This window comes from Pleuronectes platessa, chromosome 5 (genome assembly GCF_947347685.1).
Source record: "Pleuronectes platessa chromosome 5, fPlePla1.1, whole genome shotgun sequence".
NCBI classification, from domain to species: Eukaryota; Metazoa; Chordata; class Actinopteri; order Pleuronectiformes; family Pleuronectidae; genus Pleuronectes; species Pleuronectes platessa.
The window spans coordinates 22,965,763-22,982,609 of NC_070630.1; the positions used below are offsets into that span (position 1 = coordinate 22,965,763).

A 16,847-nucleotide genomic window follows, 5' to 3' on the forward strand; every position below is an offset into this window, starting at 1 on the left:
GCACATTAGTTACAAAAAGTGAAGATACTCAGTCAGTAAGCTAATATTTTAGGCTTCAGTGAATTTCAATTATATTATTAAATTATCCTTTAGCAGGTTCAGAGACTTTCACCAATACAATTTATGATTTGACTGGCTAAGAAACTATGTTAAGCGTGGGTCATGTCAGGCCAATACATTACCTTTTTTGACTTAGGTCACCTGTGCCAAAACCAATCCAGTGTATGTGATGAAATTTGTCTGACCAAAGCTGATCTAATTTCAACCCGAGTTCACATCTCCTAGAATATATGGCTGTCATTTTTAATCCACTGGCAAATGTTACTCCCTCTGACCACCAGCTACGTGTATGAAATTAACCCATTATTATGCAGAATGCTTTAAACTATTTCCACCATTTTTGTCTCCATCTCCTGATTTCGGTTTTGTCATCTTCCTCAGGATATATGGTCCTTGTAATAGTGACACATTTTGTATTACACACACACACACACACACACACACACACACACACACACACACACACACACACACACACACACACACACACACACACACACACACACACACACACACACACACACACACACACACACACACACACACACACACACACACACACACACACACACAAACACAAACACACAAAAAGCCTGAGTCATGGTGAATCAGTGTGTTTTTTTCTTTTTCAAAGAAGAGGAAATTACCCTGCAGAAATGGCTACAATTGTCATGGTTACCATGACTATATCAACACACAAACAAAAGGAGACAGAAAGACAATGAGTTTTAACTGACTGAGGGTTTCCATACAGCCAGATGAAATCTCTGGCTTACAAAAACACTGAGTTACACTGATAGTTGGCTCATCCCCACTGGAGCCTTGGAGCTTAGAGAATGGCAGCAATGTAAGAGAATGAAATGGAAATTCTCTGCCATGTCATTGTAACTTGATCGTTTAAAACTGATGCAAGACTTTTTTAAATAAAATAAAAACTCCAGAGGAGCTTCAAAGCTGATCCGCAGATAGATAGATCGTCAGACTGAGCGGGGCTGGCTGGGAGATGAAATGCTGACTAAACAGACCCAGGGCTAAAATAGGGTCTAAGACCAACAACCTCCGAGGCTTAACTACTCTTACTGGCAAACACAAAATTCAAAAAGCTTAAGTTGTTTGGGGGAAATGCTTTAACCTGAAGGAATGACACTTGATACGTAAACAATCATTGTGCCACTAACACACACACCACACAGAATTAGTCTGCAGAATTTGAGAAAGTGAGTAATGAGTACATTTTCTGGGAGCAGCCTGCAGAACTAGCACAGGGGTACACCCGAGCACTTCATTTCTGCAGGAATCTGTGTTTTAGGGAGAGTTATTTTAGAAAATGCAAGGCACCCCTCACCCCACGGCTAATCACACACAGTTCAGTCATTTGAGCTGGTCTGACATGCAGAACCACGCAGATCCGGCCACCAGCAACACCACTGGTAAAACATGCTCATTCAACTGTTGCATAACCCTCTTCATGCACTCCTCTGACCGGCTAAGGAACAGGAGGAGAACATTTTGGATAACACGTCACTTACAGTAAAGGGGGTGTGAATTAACCACTGCATGTACACACATCATTTATATTCAGCAAACCCAGTGCAACTTTGCTGTTAAATTCAGAGGTGCTCACTGTTTATCCCAATACCTAGAATGCTGAGAAATTAAGAAACTTTACAGCCTGGTGACAAAAGTGAAAAAAATTGTAATTGTTAGTTCCAGGTCTGCAACAAATTTCAACATACTTAAAAAAAATGCTGATATATACAAAGACCACCATGATTCCTTAGATTTTACTAATAGGCTTTTTGCTTCCACATTCAGACACTCATATGTTGTGTATAGCTCCATGACCTGCAGACTGAAATGTCAATCTGTACCTGCAAAAGAGCCACACTTTTGGCTGTGGTAGTAACACAGACACAAAAAGTGTCACTTAATTTAACTGGATCACTTTAACTGTAAACTATAGCTCAAATTTAGTTTACAGCCTGTTATGTACATTGGGGAAGCATTTATGCTCAAACCATCACTAGCAAGCAGGTCAACAAATTTAGAACAATTTAAGCCTGTATATAAAATTCACAAGCCTTAAGAGAGGGGAGTCAAAGTAATGTAATCTTGCTAAAAGGTTTCTGCAGTATTCCACTGACCTGCAGGAGAATTGTCAAAATCTAAGTGGTTGGAATTAATATGTTTTGAATTTTAGTCAATTGTGCAGATCATCTCCACAGACACTGAATACCGCATTTCCAAAAGATGCGACCAAACAAACCCCGACATGAGGTAAGTCTGTCTGGTACATGTCTACGCCTTTTAAAATCCACACTCATAGTTTGGCAGATTTGTTACAACGTGTTAGTGTCAAGGCCAATGTGAGAAAAACCTAGGGTTATTTGAACTATAACTATATTGAACCATTGTTTTCCCAAAGGTAACAGGAATCTTTGTGTGTAAAATTAGAGGAACGCTCCTTTTCGCAGAATTATAGCAACTTACAGACTAAACAACACTGAACAAGCTCAAGCTTTACACTACTGCTGTCTGCCACTAGCACTGCTCAAAACAAAACAGGATTTTCAATGATCACATTTCTAACGGTAATGTGATAGTGACCAGCACATAAATGCAAATGTGGCTTCAGTCATTTCAAGGCGCGAGGGATGCACGGACTGGGAAAGTTCAGGACCAGTGACACAGCATCACACCAGTGCAGCCTTGTTCAGCCCACCCATGTTTTACGCACACTCTGCCAAAACCCACGCATACCCAGACTCCAATTTTCACGACAGGAAGCTGAGTAGTGTCCTCATGTCAGACAAACTGAGACAGCATGTTTCTCGCTGATCATGCATTTTGTCTTATGATGCTTCAGTCATTTCTCCTTCTGGCTAAGCTTGAGTGATAAACTGAGACTTGGGATGGACATCTGTCCAGTTCAGCTATGTTGACCATTAACCATGCATATTTGATAGCATCCATTTTAGAGGCAGCATTCTCAGCAATAAGGTCACATGTCTGCAGTCCTCAACACCTGCCACATGCCTTCTGCAGCGAGCAGGGTGAATTGATCCTCACAAGGGTTGAAACATGAACAAACCAGCACAGTCGCCATCTAAACAAACAATCTAACATTAGTACATGTCGTAGGGCGACTACCAGGATGATCATCCATTGGTATAACACCGGTGGCACGTCCACTAAAACTGTGTGCCACTTCTGCTGTGACACAGGGGCGTGTCTGTCTGTCTACTCACGCACACGACCAACTATCAGGACAGTTTTTCCAAGGGATTGCTATATACAAGCAGATCCCACACGTAGGAAAAAGGGTGCGGAGACGTGCTGCTGGATGTTGTGCTATTAGCCGTGTTGCTAACTTCCCTAGGCCCAATCTGGATTTACCACGTGGTTTCGCCTGCTATTGGCGCGACGCACATCACAGTTGCCGGCTTCATGCCAGCCACACCTCAGCCATGACAACATCCCATTTCGTGTTAAACACAACTCATACCAAGCAACCGGCGTTTCGGGGAGTCATCGACGGGGAGAGACGTGAAGGCGGCCGCGTCAATGAATGGAAACACTAACCTAGATAACTGTCAAGCTAAGGAGGCGGTAGCTACTGGTGGTTAGCTCGCACGCTCGTACTCACTAGCTCGACGTGCTACACACCAAATACGGTTGAGAGCTAACCAGGTATAAACACAGCAGCACCGTCAGAGGTGTCGTGACAGAGATGAGTCCCGAACACAGCCACACTGAGTCAGCCACCTCCAGACTTCTCTCCCAGTTCAACACCACACGAAAGCTTTCGTGTACATGCTGCTTCACAAGCGATGCGGATGAGAAAGTTTTCTAAGCAGCGCTAAATCTGGAGCACATCGACCTGGCACCAAACTCGGCCGTTTATTAACGAACAACAGGCGTTAAGGTTACAAACCCGTGACGTATTTTTGTCCACCAGTGTCTCATAATTCATTTGTGTAGGTTACCACCACCAGCAACTGTATATGACAGCACATATCTTGAGCTGTCTGGGTAACTAGAGTTGTCAGGTTATCCATACTTACCGCCTAGCGCAGAAGGTTACAGATCACTGGCATCAACTTTACATCGCCGTCACATGCGTTCAGGTATCAAGTTAACAGAGAGCATGTTTAAAACACGTATCTATACACAAAGACACAGAGGAGTATGAAAACACAACCTCTGCCACTTACTGCCAGGCTGCTGACATCAGGGTAGGACCCGGCTTCGACCCAACCAGTGATTTGACCTACTGCTACATATATAGCCTTCTGCGTCGCTAGCTAGCAAGCACTAGTGTTGCTAGTAGCATAAATTGCGCCTACCGGCGAACACAACATTGTGAGGCGACAGTCAATATCTCGCTTCTCAAATATAGCATACACACACTTAGTGTATAATGCTTAAACCCGTAGTATTAAGAACTCAGCATGGCTGCATATCGCAATGTTAACTTGCTAACTGAACTAGCTTAACCGAAGAAAGAACACCCACGTCGTCTTAGCATGGGATGCTAGCGGCGGGCTAGCTAGCTAATCCTCGAAAACACAGCAGGAGCCCCCAGTCCTCAGAAAGCAGTGAACAAAGTCACGGCAGAAACGTTTATCTCCACATTAACGGTTAAACGTACAGATGCATGTCGTCACAGAGCCTCTGAGTGACAGCGACCTCACAGGAACCTGTAAAAAGCCGCGTTCTAATACAGAAGAAGGCGCAGGACCGAAGCTTTACCTTCTCTCCTTGAGTCCGCAGAGCCGGACGGACGGAAAATCTTCCCGGAAGCCGGTAGCAAGGTAATTCCGGCAAAATCCCATCACGTGAAACTGGCCCAGCACCGTCGACTGGAAATATTCTCATCCATTATCTTTATAATGTTTCCATGTTAACATGTTTAGAGACGTTTTGTTATTTTAATAGGACTCAGGGCAAAAACGTTACTCCACAACAAAAAAACAATATCTATATTATCCATTAATAATAATAATAATAATAAAATAATAATACAAGTAAATGTCAGTTATTTCAAAAATAAATATTGGTCTTTATCGATAAATCAGACAAATGAAAGTAGTTCCACAGTGCGGATTTTGGAGGTCTCCTATAAGTAAAGGAAACTACTTAACAATCCAGGACAATCAGAGCAAAATGTCCAACAGAAACGATTTTCTTTCAGGTGATTATCTCCAAAGACAATCCACAGACTTAGACAAATATCAAGTGTTTATGAAAGCTTGGTCTGCAAACTGATTCATAGATATGCTTAATAACTGATTTGAAAAACTTTTGTGTCCAGCAACCATTTGAAAAATCTAGATCTGTATATCCGACAAACTCTTAAAATAATATAATCTATTTGTTTACTCTACACAAACAACCTCATATAATCATGTAGATATTTATAACATAATGTATATATATTAAATAATTTATCTGTGACACATAAGTCACCACTGACACAAAAACAAATGTTGCATTAATCTTTATACTCTTTAGGTCAAGACACCTGAGCTATTGTTCATTGTAGCCTACTACACATACATGAATTTAATTCTGAACTACTGCTGCCATTACTCCAGGAAATAAGTATATATACACATCTGTGTGTACACACTAAGATTGCATGTGTATTTAGTATCAAGGCACCTTTCCTTCCACTAAGTGGCACCTCCTTGTGGAGAACCTGCAACCTGCTTAATACAGTTCTATGACTTTATTTGCACCTTAATCAATGAACACAGTCATAAGATTTGATGGATTTAAGTTTTTATTTGTTTCAACCTTGTACAGTACTCTAACAAACAACACCCCCCCCAAAAAAAATAAACAACAAATGTGAAGATTACGTATTTGTAAATGGTCTTATTACAAAAATGACTGAGGAAAAAAGTATAAGGAAAAAACAAAACAAAATATGAAGTATCGATGTGGTCTGAGCAAAGTTTTTATTAATTTACTGATGACTGAAACACATTCCCACTTTAGGAGGACCCCACTCAGTATAGCTGCTGATTTAGGTCACGTGTGAGAGATGGATCAAACCTAATGCAATAAAGAGAACCATCTATGTGGAGCGAATAAGGTCCAAGTTTAACCCTCTCTGTGTCATACCAGTCCAATTAACCCGACCCCAGTTATCCCTTTTTAATGGTTGCTGGTGTTGGGCCACAGATGACAGTGAGAAGACAAAGCAGTAGGGTAGGCCCGCCTCGCTCTTTTCAGCCATGCAGTAAACAATTCAATATAACAATTTCCAAGAGCCATGGAGGTCTACCCTTACAAACACAGGGAGAGACCGACAAAAGTGGGCTTTTTGGCTTCAGTCTAGGTTTCGTAGTTGGGGTTCTTGCGGAGGATAACAAAGCCCTCCAGGATGGCGGTGACAGGGAGGTACTCCTCTGTGGCCAGCTCAGCCCTCTCTCCATGAGCCAGTAACACTGGTGTTGTGTGAGTCTGGAAACCTGTGATGGCCTTTGGCTTCCCTGCCTGGCCCACGACATCCACAGCCTGGACACAGATCAAACAAACTCATGAGATACAGAGACAGTTTTCTTTCAACTATTAAGTCTTGAATTCAATTTTTATGATTTTTTCAAGAAGCAATTTTTCCTACAAAATAATGGTGTAATTTTACATAAACATTTCAGTCTGTACAAATCTCAAAGTAATCATGAGCTTTACCTGTCCAACTCTGACTGACACAGGGAGTGGCCGGAGCTCCTCGTCGAACGTGACCAGCATACGTGGCTGCATGGCTGCGACCAGGCCGTACAGAATGTAGTGAGATTTCCCCAGGATTACTGAAATGAAACCACTAATGATGAACTTGCATAACCATAATGTACAATGTTTAGTGGAAGCAGAGAGCAGAGGCAAGGGCATCGGGAGGAAAAATAACTCACTGTTCTTGACATCAAGGAAGGAAACGAGCACGGTGAGTAGTCCGGCGACAGCGACCTGGCTCATCAGCTGCCTGTCGCTATGGTAGGGACAGAGTGTCAGTGTGCCCTTTCCCAAGTGAGTCAGACCCTGTAGAGGCACAAACAGCAGAGAGTCAATACTTACTCAAACATACTGTCTGGTATAGAGTGCCTTTTGTGCTGCCACCCACCTGGGCCAGTCGGACCATGAAGAGATTGTTGGGGTCTTTGGCGTGATACTGTGCCAGCTGTCGAAGCATGGCGGCCAAACGTGCGTTATTTGTGCCTGAGGAAACGGGGAAAATGTGGAGTCTGTTAAATGTGTTAAGGATGTTGACACTACAGGCTTTTTCACAGGACGCGGCATAGTGAGTCACTGAAAAATGGCAAATATGTAACATGGACCTTCCAAGTAATCTGAGCTATTTGTGGTCAAAATTTCACTGCTGTTTTCAATGAAGGGAAATGAAATACATTTACATTTTCAAAGGTTTTCAATACATTGAGTTTTAAAAATAATTAACAATAATTATGATGTAGACCATATATGTTATCAGCACAGGATTATATGATCATTCTAATTATACTAAAAATATTCTACTAGCAAGTCTAATACTATCAATGTTAGCATGTCTTAAGATTACAAAAAGTAAACTTTATTTATATAAAAAAATATGCTAATGCACATGAAAGGCTCTAAGATAAAACATTGAAACATACACTTAAACAGGGGTTTGAAATCATGGTAGCCATTATAACATAGTTAACCATATGCCACTTAATGCCCAGAATCCTACTTACCACTGCCCACCATGCCCATGGCAAAGATGGAGTTGTGTGAGACTTCGGGGTCTGCATCATGGGAAAACTTGCTGAGGGTGTCCAAGATGTTGAGACGAGGATTGGACACAGAAATGAGAGCCAGAGCAAGGGGCACTGCTCGCCTGAGAGTGGGCTCACCATAACGAAGCTGATGGGATAAATACAGAGAAAATGTGGCTTTACATAGTGTAAATGCATTGCTAACATGCACAGATCAAGAAAAAATTAAATATGTGGCTTTAGTTACTCAATTGCAGGTTTAAGCTGTCACACTGCAGTAGTAATAGTTGATATTTGACAGGAGCAAGTTATGCATTGTTCTTTTTTCCGATCTATCATTAAATTAGGGCGCAATAAGTGAATGAACACAGAGAAAACTGAAGTGAGTGGTATCAAAGGAGATACGATGCGGATCAAAAGGTGACAATGGTTGGGTCTGAAAATATGAAAATAACTATTTAGTCAAGATGAGGTACAACATTTGAAATGGGATAAGCATAAAAGTAAAAAGTAAACAAAAAAACATATTTGGTACAGAGGAGTGACAGTAAGAGGAGCTACTGACCAGATGTCCAAATGTTCGCAGTGCCATTTCAGAGCCAATCTCCTCCCCCATGGCAATCAGGGCAATACCAAGAACAGCTACACCCTGACATGAAAAAGGATAAGTTTACTAATATTTTCAAGCAAACAGCTTCGCACACAACTATAATACAGAGAATATAGGCACTGATAATTGAGAGAAATGTTGGTGAGTCATGATAATGTTACCTGGTGGGAGCCCATATCTGCAGCACTGTCCTTCTTGTCTTTGTCTTTCTTATCCTTCTTATCCTTCTCCTCCTCTTTTTCTTTCTCCTTGGCTTCATAGTGCTCACTGCAGATATGGAGAAGCTGCTGCACCTTCAGCACATTGCCAGAACCTTAGGGGGGGAAATAAATATTTGTGTGAGTTATGGCAATCCTGGAAAATTGGTGATCAAATATTAAGACATAGTTCTGATGGATATCTGCAGGTGTGCCAATAACTATATTGCTTGGTAATTGCTAGGGGGGATGTACTGTGAGACTGACCTGCATACGCGCAGATATCCACTAGTGTGTTGGCAAAGCTGCGGAAGGGTTCAGGCACAACCTGTAGAGCTGCCAGGGTTGTCTCAATTGCCTCTCCTTTACCTAGGGAAAGTGAATGAGACAAAATCAATAGTTAGTGCAACATGATAAAGAAAAATTGCGGAAAAGTGGAGCTGACCTCTGAAACTTACCTTAAACAACACAAGAATCAGAAAGGGCAGTCACACATCACCTGTTACTGTATATCATTTTCCTTTGGTCCAATGCCACCATGACTCTAATTAGACCTGGTAATAACTAGAGCTGTGAAAAATAACGCGTTAACGCGTTATGATTAAATTACAGGATTAATTCGTTTTTTTTTTTGAACGCATTTAACGCATGCGCAGAAGGACCTTCCAATTCCGCCGCCTCTGCACTAGTTGCCGCTCTAACGCCGGGTTCACACCGGACGCGGAAGCGACGCCGAAGCGAGGCGTAAAGGCAGAATAGTCCCGCGACTGCAACCGCGGAAGGCAACGCAGCTGCATCGACGGACTCGTTTTGGTTTATACTTCTCTAACGTGCTCTCTTTTTATCTTTATGACTGCTTGTGTGGCTGTAGTGGATGGGCAGAGGGGGACATTAAATAATGTGGTTGGTAAAAGTGGTCAAATTAAAACTCCAAGACAACAGAACGTGAATACAAAGTATGGGATGCATATTTGATCATTTATATCATATAAAATATGTCATCTATATCGTTTAAAATCATTTTTCAGTGTGTTTCCTGTCGCGATACGCTCGCGTCAAGCGGAAAAAATAGACTCGACGCCGAAACGATCGCTTCACGGCGCTAGGCAGCCGCGGCACAACGCTACGCTTCAGCCTCCGGTGTGTTCAGCGCTGCGGTTTAACATGGGAGTGGATGGGAGCCAGAGGATTGGCGCTGCGCTTACGCCTCGCTTCGGCGTCGCTTCCGCGTCCGGTGTGAACCCGGCGTAATGCAGTCAGACGGCAGCTGCCATTCAAACAAACAAACAACATGGATAATTCTGATGAACCTGAGGACCTTCTGGACGGGAAGATCGTGTTCCAAAAAAACAAAGATCGAACATTCAGTAAAACCAAGGTGATATGCACACTCTGCGAGAAGTTATCGTTTCGACGTAGCAATACCCGCCTAACCACCGCAACGCGAAGCATGTGTTGGTCGGCGAGGGGCGTTCAAGTGGAATGCGCCAAACCAGACTCACTCGCAGGACACATTGTGCAAAAGAAGCGGTCAGCTTTACTGTCAGAGAATTTGAACAAGTTAGTTTGCCTCACCAACTGGCTAAAGAACGAGTAGCTAAGAGGGCCTTTAGAGGCATTAGATTGTATCATGGTGTGGTTAATGGTTGTGTGACAAAAAATATAAAAAATGTCAACCATCCTATGGCTAAGAAGCTCAAATAATTTCTGTTTGATTTAAAAAAAAAAAGTTTTATTCAACCACACAATGGCTAAGGAGCCCGAATATTGTTTAGGATGAAGATTATATTAATGTTCCATATGGAAAAGCAATGATAACTGTTGAAGAACTGTTGAGTTGCAGCACAAAAGAAAAGTTAAATGTCATAAATCTTGTTTTCACAAAAATATTCCGAGAAAATCGGTAATGTGATTAATCATGATTAATCCATAGAAACCTGTGATTAATTTGATTAAAAATTTTAATAATTTCACAGCTCTAGTAATAACATATGTCATTACATCCTCAGTTCAGATCTAAACATACACTTAATATGTTCCTTACCCAGGTGGTTGAGTCCTAGGCCTAGAGGCAGCCAGCGGGCATATGTGTCCTTCAGCTCCTGTTCATTCTTCTCCATGATGGTCTGGACGATGGTGGAAGTCACGTCGCCATTACATGACCCTACTGCGATCATACCACATGCAATTGCTGTCACTCCAACCACCTGGGGATGAAACATACATACTTGAACATTGCTTAACCGATCATATACTGGGTACTATGGGAAGAGCCCTTAACACAGAACATGCATCCTTACCTCCATGCTGGATTTGGAATCTCCCATTACGGGGAGAAGCAGAGAAAGGACATCTTCTCTGTTAGAGCCAGCGTAGGCCAGGCCCAGTCTGAAATCAAGATGACATGGATCAAGACACAGCCACAAAGTGCCGTCATAACATAAAACTGTATTGATCCTTAGTGGAGGGAAACAACTTACCTACAAAAATATGTTATAAAGATATAAGCAGGAAAGAAATTCTAAACAGATGTCTGTTTGTAATATTCTGCTCACCCAAAGATGGCTCCTATCCTCATGACATTGCTGTTGTGTAGAACGTAGTCAGACAGCAGGGCGAGGGCTGGGTCACATTCATTCCTCACACCCGAGTTTACAATGCCACAGGCCAGGAGGGCGCCAGACTACACAGAGACACATAAGACAATTTAGAAAACTGAGAATTTGATTTTTATAGCCTCTCCATCATAGTAATAAGCCTGAGAATAGCTCATGTCATGCTGAGCGCCAGAGTCCCAAGTGGATGAAGTCATACTGTGGTTTTATTCCAGTCAATACAAAAGATTTGGCTGACTGGACGTAAAATTGAATTTAGCGATTTTCAGCAATTTAAAACCTGAAGTAGATCATTTAAAAAATATTAATACGATAGTTATTACAATTTGTGGTGAAGAAGAGTTGATACTGATGGGACATTGATACGATTGTTTTAATGATACTATATCTTTATCTGAAAGTAATATGAACTTTGTTGTAGAATTATTCAATAATTCCTCTTAGGGATGTTCATCATTAACCATTTAAACGCAGACTAACAATATGAATTTCTATAACTGATTAATCTGTTAAAAGTCCTTCGACAACTGAGAAGGTATTCCCCACAGCGTATCTCACAGTGAACGGACTGACCCCTCAGCATGTGGATAAGTTGCCATTTAAACATAAAGATCAGTAGAAGAGTAGTTATGGCTTGAGCATTTATTGTGATCGTCCACTAAACATGTTTGCAGTTTGGTCTCACTTGCATTGGAGTGACTGCAGACATGTGTCTGCCCTAAGATGCAAAGAACTTGGAACTATGGATGTTTTTATGGTCAAATTGGCAACTAAAGCGATTGGATTTCTCCTAACTGTGTTTGTATGTGTGTGTGTGTGTGTGTGTGTGTGTGTGTGGGAGCAAGCACAGCAGTGCTGCAGGTGTGTGATGAGTGAATCCTTGTTTTTTTGCTGTTTCTGCTTGTACGTTTAAAATAATAATAATAAATAATAAAAGTAATATGTCAGACACTAGCTGTTTTATTCTTGTTGGATAATGGTTTATAATCCGTTTACAAGCATAGGTTATCTGTAAGAAAAAAAAAAATGGAAATGTTCATCCTTTCTTCCCAGCCCAATGTTTACCTTAATGTAGTCCTCTGAGGAGTAGAGGTATTTGTCTATCTGGGTCAGACCACCATCCACATCCCACAGCAGGATCATACCCAGGGAAGCTGCAGCACTCAACATGCCTAAACAAATTCAGAAAATCATCAGTCACTGGACAATCATATAAAGTAGCACTGATATACAAAGACCCCCTACGTAATCATCATATATACGCATGTCAGTTAATCAGCTATGTCAAGAAAGGGAAAGTTCAACGAAGAACACGCAACAAGGGTTTTGAAGACCAAACATACGACAGTATTTATGTGCATATTTACCATGATCCTTGTTCTTGTATAGCCACTTGTTGCCATCGTCTGTGAGCAGCTTGTCCTGTCCAAAAGCTGCGTTGACAAAGCCGTTCACAAAGGAGGAGGCCAGATTCATACGAGCAGAGTCCACCTGGGAGCCGCTCCCTCCAAATCCTATCAGATACAGAGTAGAGGTCATGCTACATGGCCAAATCAAATGTGTTTCACCATCACTGAACAAACAAATAACTTTGAGTTCACTTGCCACAGTGGCCAGTAAATGACAAAACACAGCATCCATCAAACCATCTGATCTTACTGTTGTTTTCCAGGTGTGTTTTGTAGATGTCATCTGGGACTTTAGGTTCCATGATGTCCAACTGGGGAGGAGAAGATGAGTGTGTAAATAACGGTAATAAGCATTGGGTCATACTGAGAAAATACCTAAACCTGCTACTTCATATCAATCTTTCAGTGTGACCCCTCGGAAATATCCCTCGCCCCAAGCATCAATCATTCTACTTCTTATCATCCCCATAACAGTCATCTAGATTTTACTTCATCAAAAATATCTCTGAAACTCTATTCTTTTCATAATTAGGACCGTTTTAATGTATTATAAAGAAGAAAAAAAAGGCCCCAACATTCTTTCAATCAAGCAAACGGTCCAAAATTTAAAGCTTGGTCTGCTTTTTATCAGTTACCTCTCTGGCCAGGGCCAAGAAGTTGCTGTTGAGCTGCACATTAGACATAATCTCTGTTAGGTCTTCGTAGTCCTCTACGTCCTCGTTGAGCTCCAGGAACATGCCGTGGCGACCCAGCATGAAGGCCATCTGCTTCTGGATGACACTGAACCAAAAAAAGCAATCAGATAAGAGATATAGAATGTTAATGAGTTCATCCACCTTGATGGGTTAATAACTTATATCATTACAATAACCATCTTATGCCCTCTAGGAATAATGGTTCAGTCTTCCTTACATGTCTTTGCAGGATGTGAAGATGTTTTCTACCAGCTCCACATCATTGAGCATCAGGGCGAGTCGCAAGGCCTCTGGATAACGGTTAAACTTTCGGAAGATGTTCAGGGAACATCTCAGCAGAGCCGAATTTTCAGGCTCAGGAACATAGCTCACACAACTAGTAGAAACAGGAAAGAAGTTAGGAAATTAAACATCAAAGTTGTATTTCAGTGACAAATATAAATAAACAAAATGTATTAATGACCAATGATTGTGTTTGGGTTTGTGAGCAATGTATAACCTGGACATACCTGGTGAGGTAAAGGCAGACTTTGCCATAAGCATTTTCATCTATGTAGTCTTCCAGCATGTCCAGCCTCTCGATCTCCATCAACAAGTCGCAAGCCTCGTGCTCTGCATTATGGGCCATGTTGTAGGGTACAATCTCCTTCACTAGTTTCAACAGCGTCTCCTGCTGTGTCTTGTCATTCTCCTCCACTTCCTGCCACTCCTTAGCCACCTCACCTGACAGGTGCCTGGAAGATGATGGGCAGAAAAATAACATCATAAAGAAATGAAGCAAACACAAAATTACACTATATTTCACCCCAACACCCCTCATAATTTTCTTACGTAATAAGTTATGTTACCGCTCCAACAATAGCCACAAGACTTGCAGATGTTGGTTGTAGTTTGTTGACTTACCTTACATATTCATGTCCCCAGGAGGCCAGCTCTTCCTGTGAGCCCAACAGACGGTACTTCAGGCACTCCCTCTCACCGCTCATTGTCATAGCCAGCACTGAGACAACATCACCACAGAAATGCTGCAAATAAAGAAAACATTTACAATATGAACTCAAAATCACTTGGTTTTCAGTGCTTTGAATTGTGCGGATTATTGGGAGTTCATCCATACTACTACATTTTCAAACTAAAATGATCTCTGTCCACACAAGGATTTTGGCTCTGTATCAGTCTTAATCCCTGACCATACTAACCTAGCTGAAAAAATATATATTGTGCCCGCTCATGTATACTGGGCATACATGTGCCAGTGCCCACAGGACGCATTTGGTTGTTAGTTGCAGAATTGTCTTAAATTGCTTTAATAATATCTCAGGTGCATGTAAGCAGTTGTATCATTGTAAAATGCCAGATTAAACCGCACAAGAGCTGTTGGCAAAGACAACGTCTACAACGTTGTTTCCAAACATCTCTGTTCCTGCCGGTCTAGACTAAAACACAGCCCTGGAGTTTTCATACAAACTAAAATGTGGTCAGCAACGTTTCCAAACTCAGTTTTAGATGCTCTAAACCTCCGGAGTAATGTGTACGCCAGGCATATCCATAGCTGGGTTGATGCGTTTTCAAAAATAGCAGTGTGCATGTAGCCTTATTCTGTTACCGTTGGCAAATAAAATTATTACACTATCTATGCATTAGACATTTGATGTCAAACAAACGTTTTGAACTCATCCTAATGTAGAAACGCTTTACAATAAACGCCATCACATTGTTTCAGAGCAGTTCTACTGAAAAGTCAAAAAAAAATTGCTCATACTTGAGTTACAGTTTTGTAGAGGCAGCAAAATGTTACCTTGTTTTCTCCAGAAGCCATGCGCTCGTAGATCTCCTTGAGCTTGCCATAGTGTGGGCGCAGGAATTTCAGGGGTTTGGGTACCGAGGTCATTGAGGTGGTTGAGGATCGTATAAGTCTGCGCAGCTCCTCCAACGCAGGACGATGCAGTTCTGTGTTCTCTTCCTGTCAATGTGTAGAAAATTTTGCATTTATTTCACTTATGGAAGGAAGCTAAACCCGAACAAATGGGGGGGAATAAATAAATCGAATACTCACACTCAGTCTCTCCACCATCATCTCTAGGTCTTCTTGCAGCTGCTTGTCTTCTTCTGACTGAGGTGGTGAAAGAAGAGAACATAAAAAAATTTAAAATTTAAAATTTCCTAAGCAGCAATTAATCTGTCACTGGTCACTGTCACTGAGTAAAAGAGAAGAGGGGGTGACCAGTTTTCAGTTGAGAATGACATGATTGCCGTGACAGTGTATTTACCTATGGTGCCTTGTATAAAATTGCATTAGTGGTTTACACTGCTAGCTACTGGACTACTGCTGCTGCAGTATATTGTATTCTCTTGTTTGAAATAGGTCTGATACAAATGAACGTGGTAACTGAATGACCTTGTAAACACATGATGACAAGCATTGTTGTTATTTGGCTCAACTTATGAAAGTGATGGATTTTAATGGTACCACTGTGCTTCTGATGCAGATGTCCAACTAAACAGTGAAAGCCTGACCGGGGCATTTACAGACATCCCATCATATGAAATATAATGATAATTTTAATGTCAAATAAAGATTCAAGTACATGTCCCTATGTTCTACTTGACTATCACTGATTTAATAAAAAAACAATCTGACCAGTCTGATTAATCAAGTCGGCTGCAAGCTAACTATATTTTGTTATGTTCTAGTCAGGAAAGTCAAGATAGGCAGAAGCCCAGGTAAAAACATGTGTCACACACAAGCAGGTAAGTTAAAACCAGCAACATCTTAAACGTTAACCTGTGAAATCAGTCTGTTGTTAGATTTAATTGTTGTGTTGTGAAGTACTTTGCTTTACCCTGGCTGCTGTGTCATTCAGTGTATAACCCAGTGCTATCCTCGCTAGCTGTATGTGCTAGCAGTTGGGCGAGTAGAGCTAACATTAAAGACACTGAGGACAGCGGCGATAACAACTAGCGGGCTAATGCTAGCTCACCGGCTGAGGCTATGCTAGGCTAAAGCGAGCTAACGCTGTGAGTTACGGATGCAGCATTTTTTTTTTAAAGATAGAAAACACACCGAGAACTCAGAGAGCCAGCATTTCATAAGAGACACGAGCACAAAGTCACTGGGGGTGCACGAGTGTCCTCTGTGTTGAAGACACTGACTTCGGCCCGCTACACCGTGTTGTCAAAGCGGCAGTGACTAAGGCAAAATATCGCCACTGTCTCCAGTGACGCTGCTCAGCAGCACAATTGAATGAGAACAATGTCCCCGCTCACCAGCTCCTGCTCCTCTTTCTTCTCCTTCCCCTTCTCTTTGGGCTGCTGGCCCTTCTCCTTGTCCTTGGTCTTCTCATCCGTCTTCTCGGGATGCTTGCTCTCTTTCTTTTTTTCCTCCTCCATGTTTGCGGCTCTACGATCTGTCGACCAGCGAGCGGAACTGAGCAGCTAACAGACAGCTTCTTCTTCTTCGGTAGAATGCGTGCGAGTATGTCCTCTCTAGCGCCCCCACAC

General features: G+C 41.8%; 2 protein-coding genes across 2 annotated transcripts in view; both read right to left on the reverse strand.

Moving 5' to 3' along the window:
- The window catches only part of LOC128440045 (eukaryotic translation initiation factor 4 gamma 1), a 40,727-nt gene extending 35,901 nt beyond the window's left edge, over window positions 1-4,826 (reverse strand). Inside the window, exon 1 of the mRNA XM_053422622.1 lies at window positions 4,275-4,826. The gene's annotated coding sequence lies outside the window, so the exon portion shown is untranslated. The remainder of the gene's footprint in view (window positions 1-4,274) is intronic.
- Window positions 4,827-5,827: 1,001 nt separating this feature from the next.
- psmd2 (proteasome 26S subunit ubiquitin receptor, non-ATPase 2) lies at window positions 5,828-16,811 on the reverse strand. The gene is made up of 21 exons (XM_053422623.1): window positions 16,614-16,811; window positions 15,403-15,459; window positions 15,145-15,309; window positions 14,250-14,371; window positions 13,856-14,080; window positions 13,564-13,722; window positions 13,287-13,431; window positions 12,902-12,962; window positions 12,610-12,756; window positions 12,308-12,414; window positions 11,183-11,310; window positions 10,928-11,015; window positions 10,672-10,834; window positions 8,895-8,996; window positions 8,592-8,743; window positions 8,386-8,469; window positions 7,800-7,968; window positions 7,190-7,284; window positions 6,981-7,107; window positions 6,760-6,878; window positions 5,828-6,585 (listed from the first exon to the last, which is right to left on the reverse strand). The coding sequence occupies exons 1-21, from the start codon at window positions 16,734-16,736 to the stop codon at window positions 6,403-6,405; spliced, it is 2,721 nt and encodes a 906-aa protein (XP_053278598.1). The 5' UTR covers window positions 16,737-16,811; the 3' UTR covers window positions 5,828-6,402.
- Window positions 16,812-16,847: the final 36 nt, after the last annotated feature.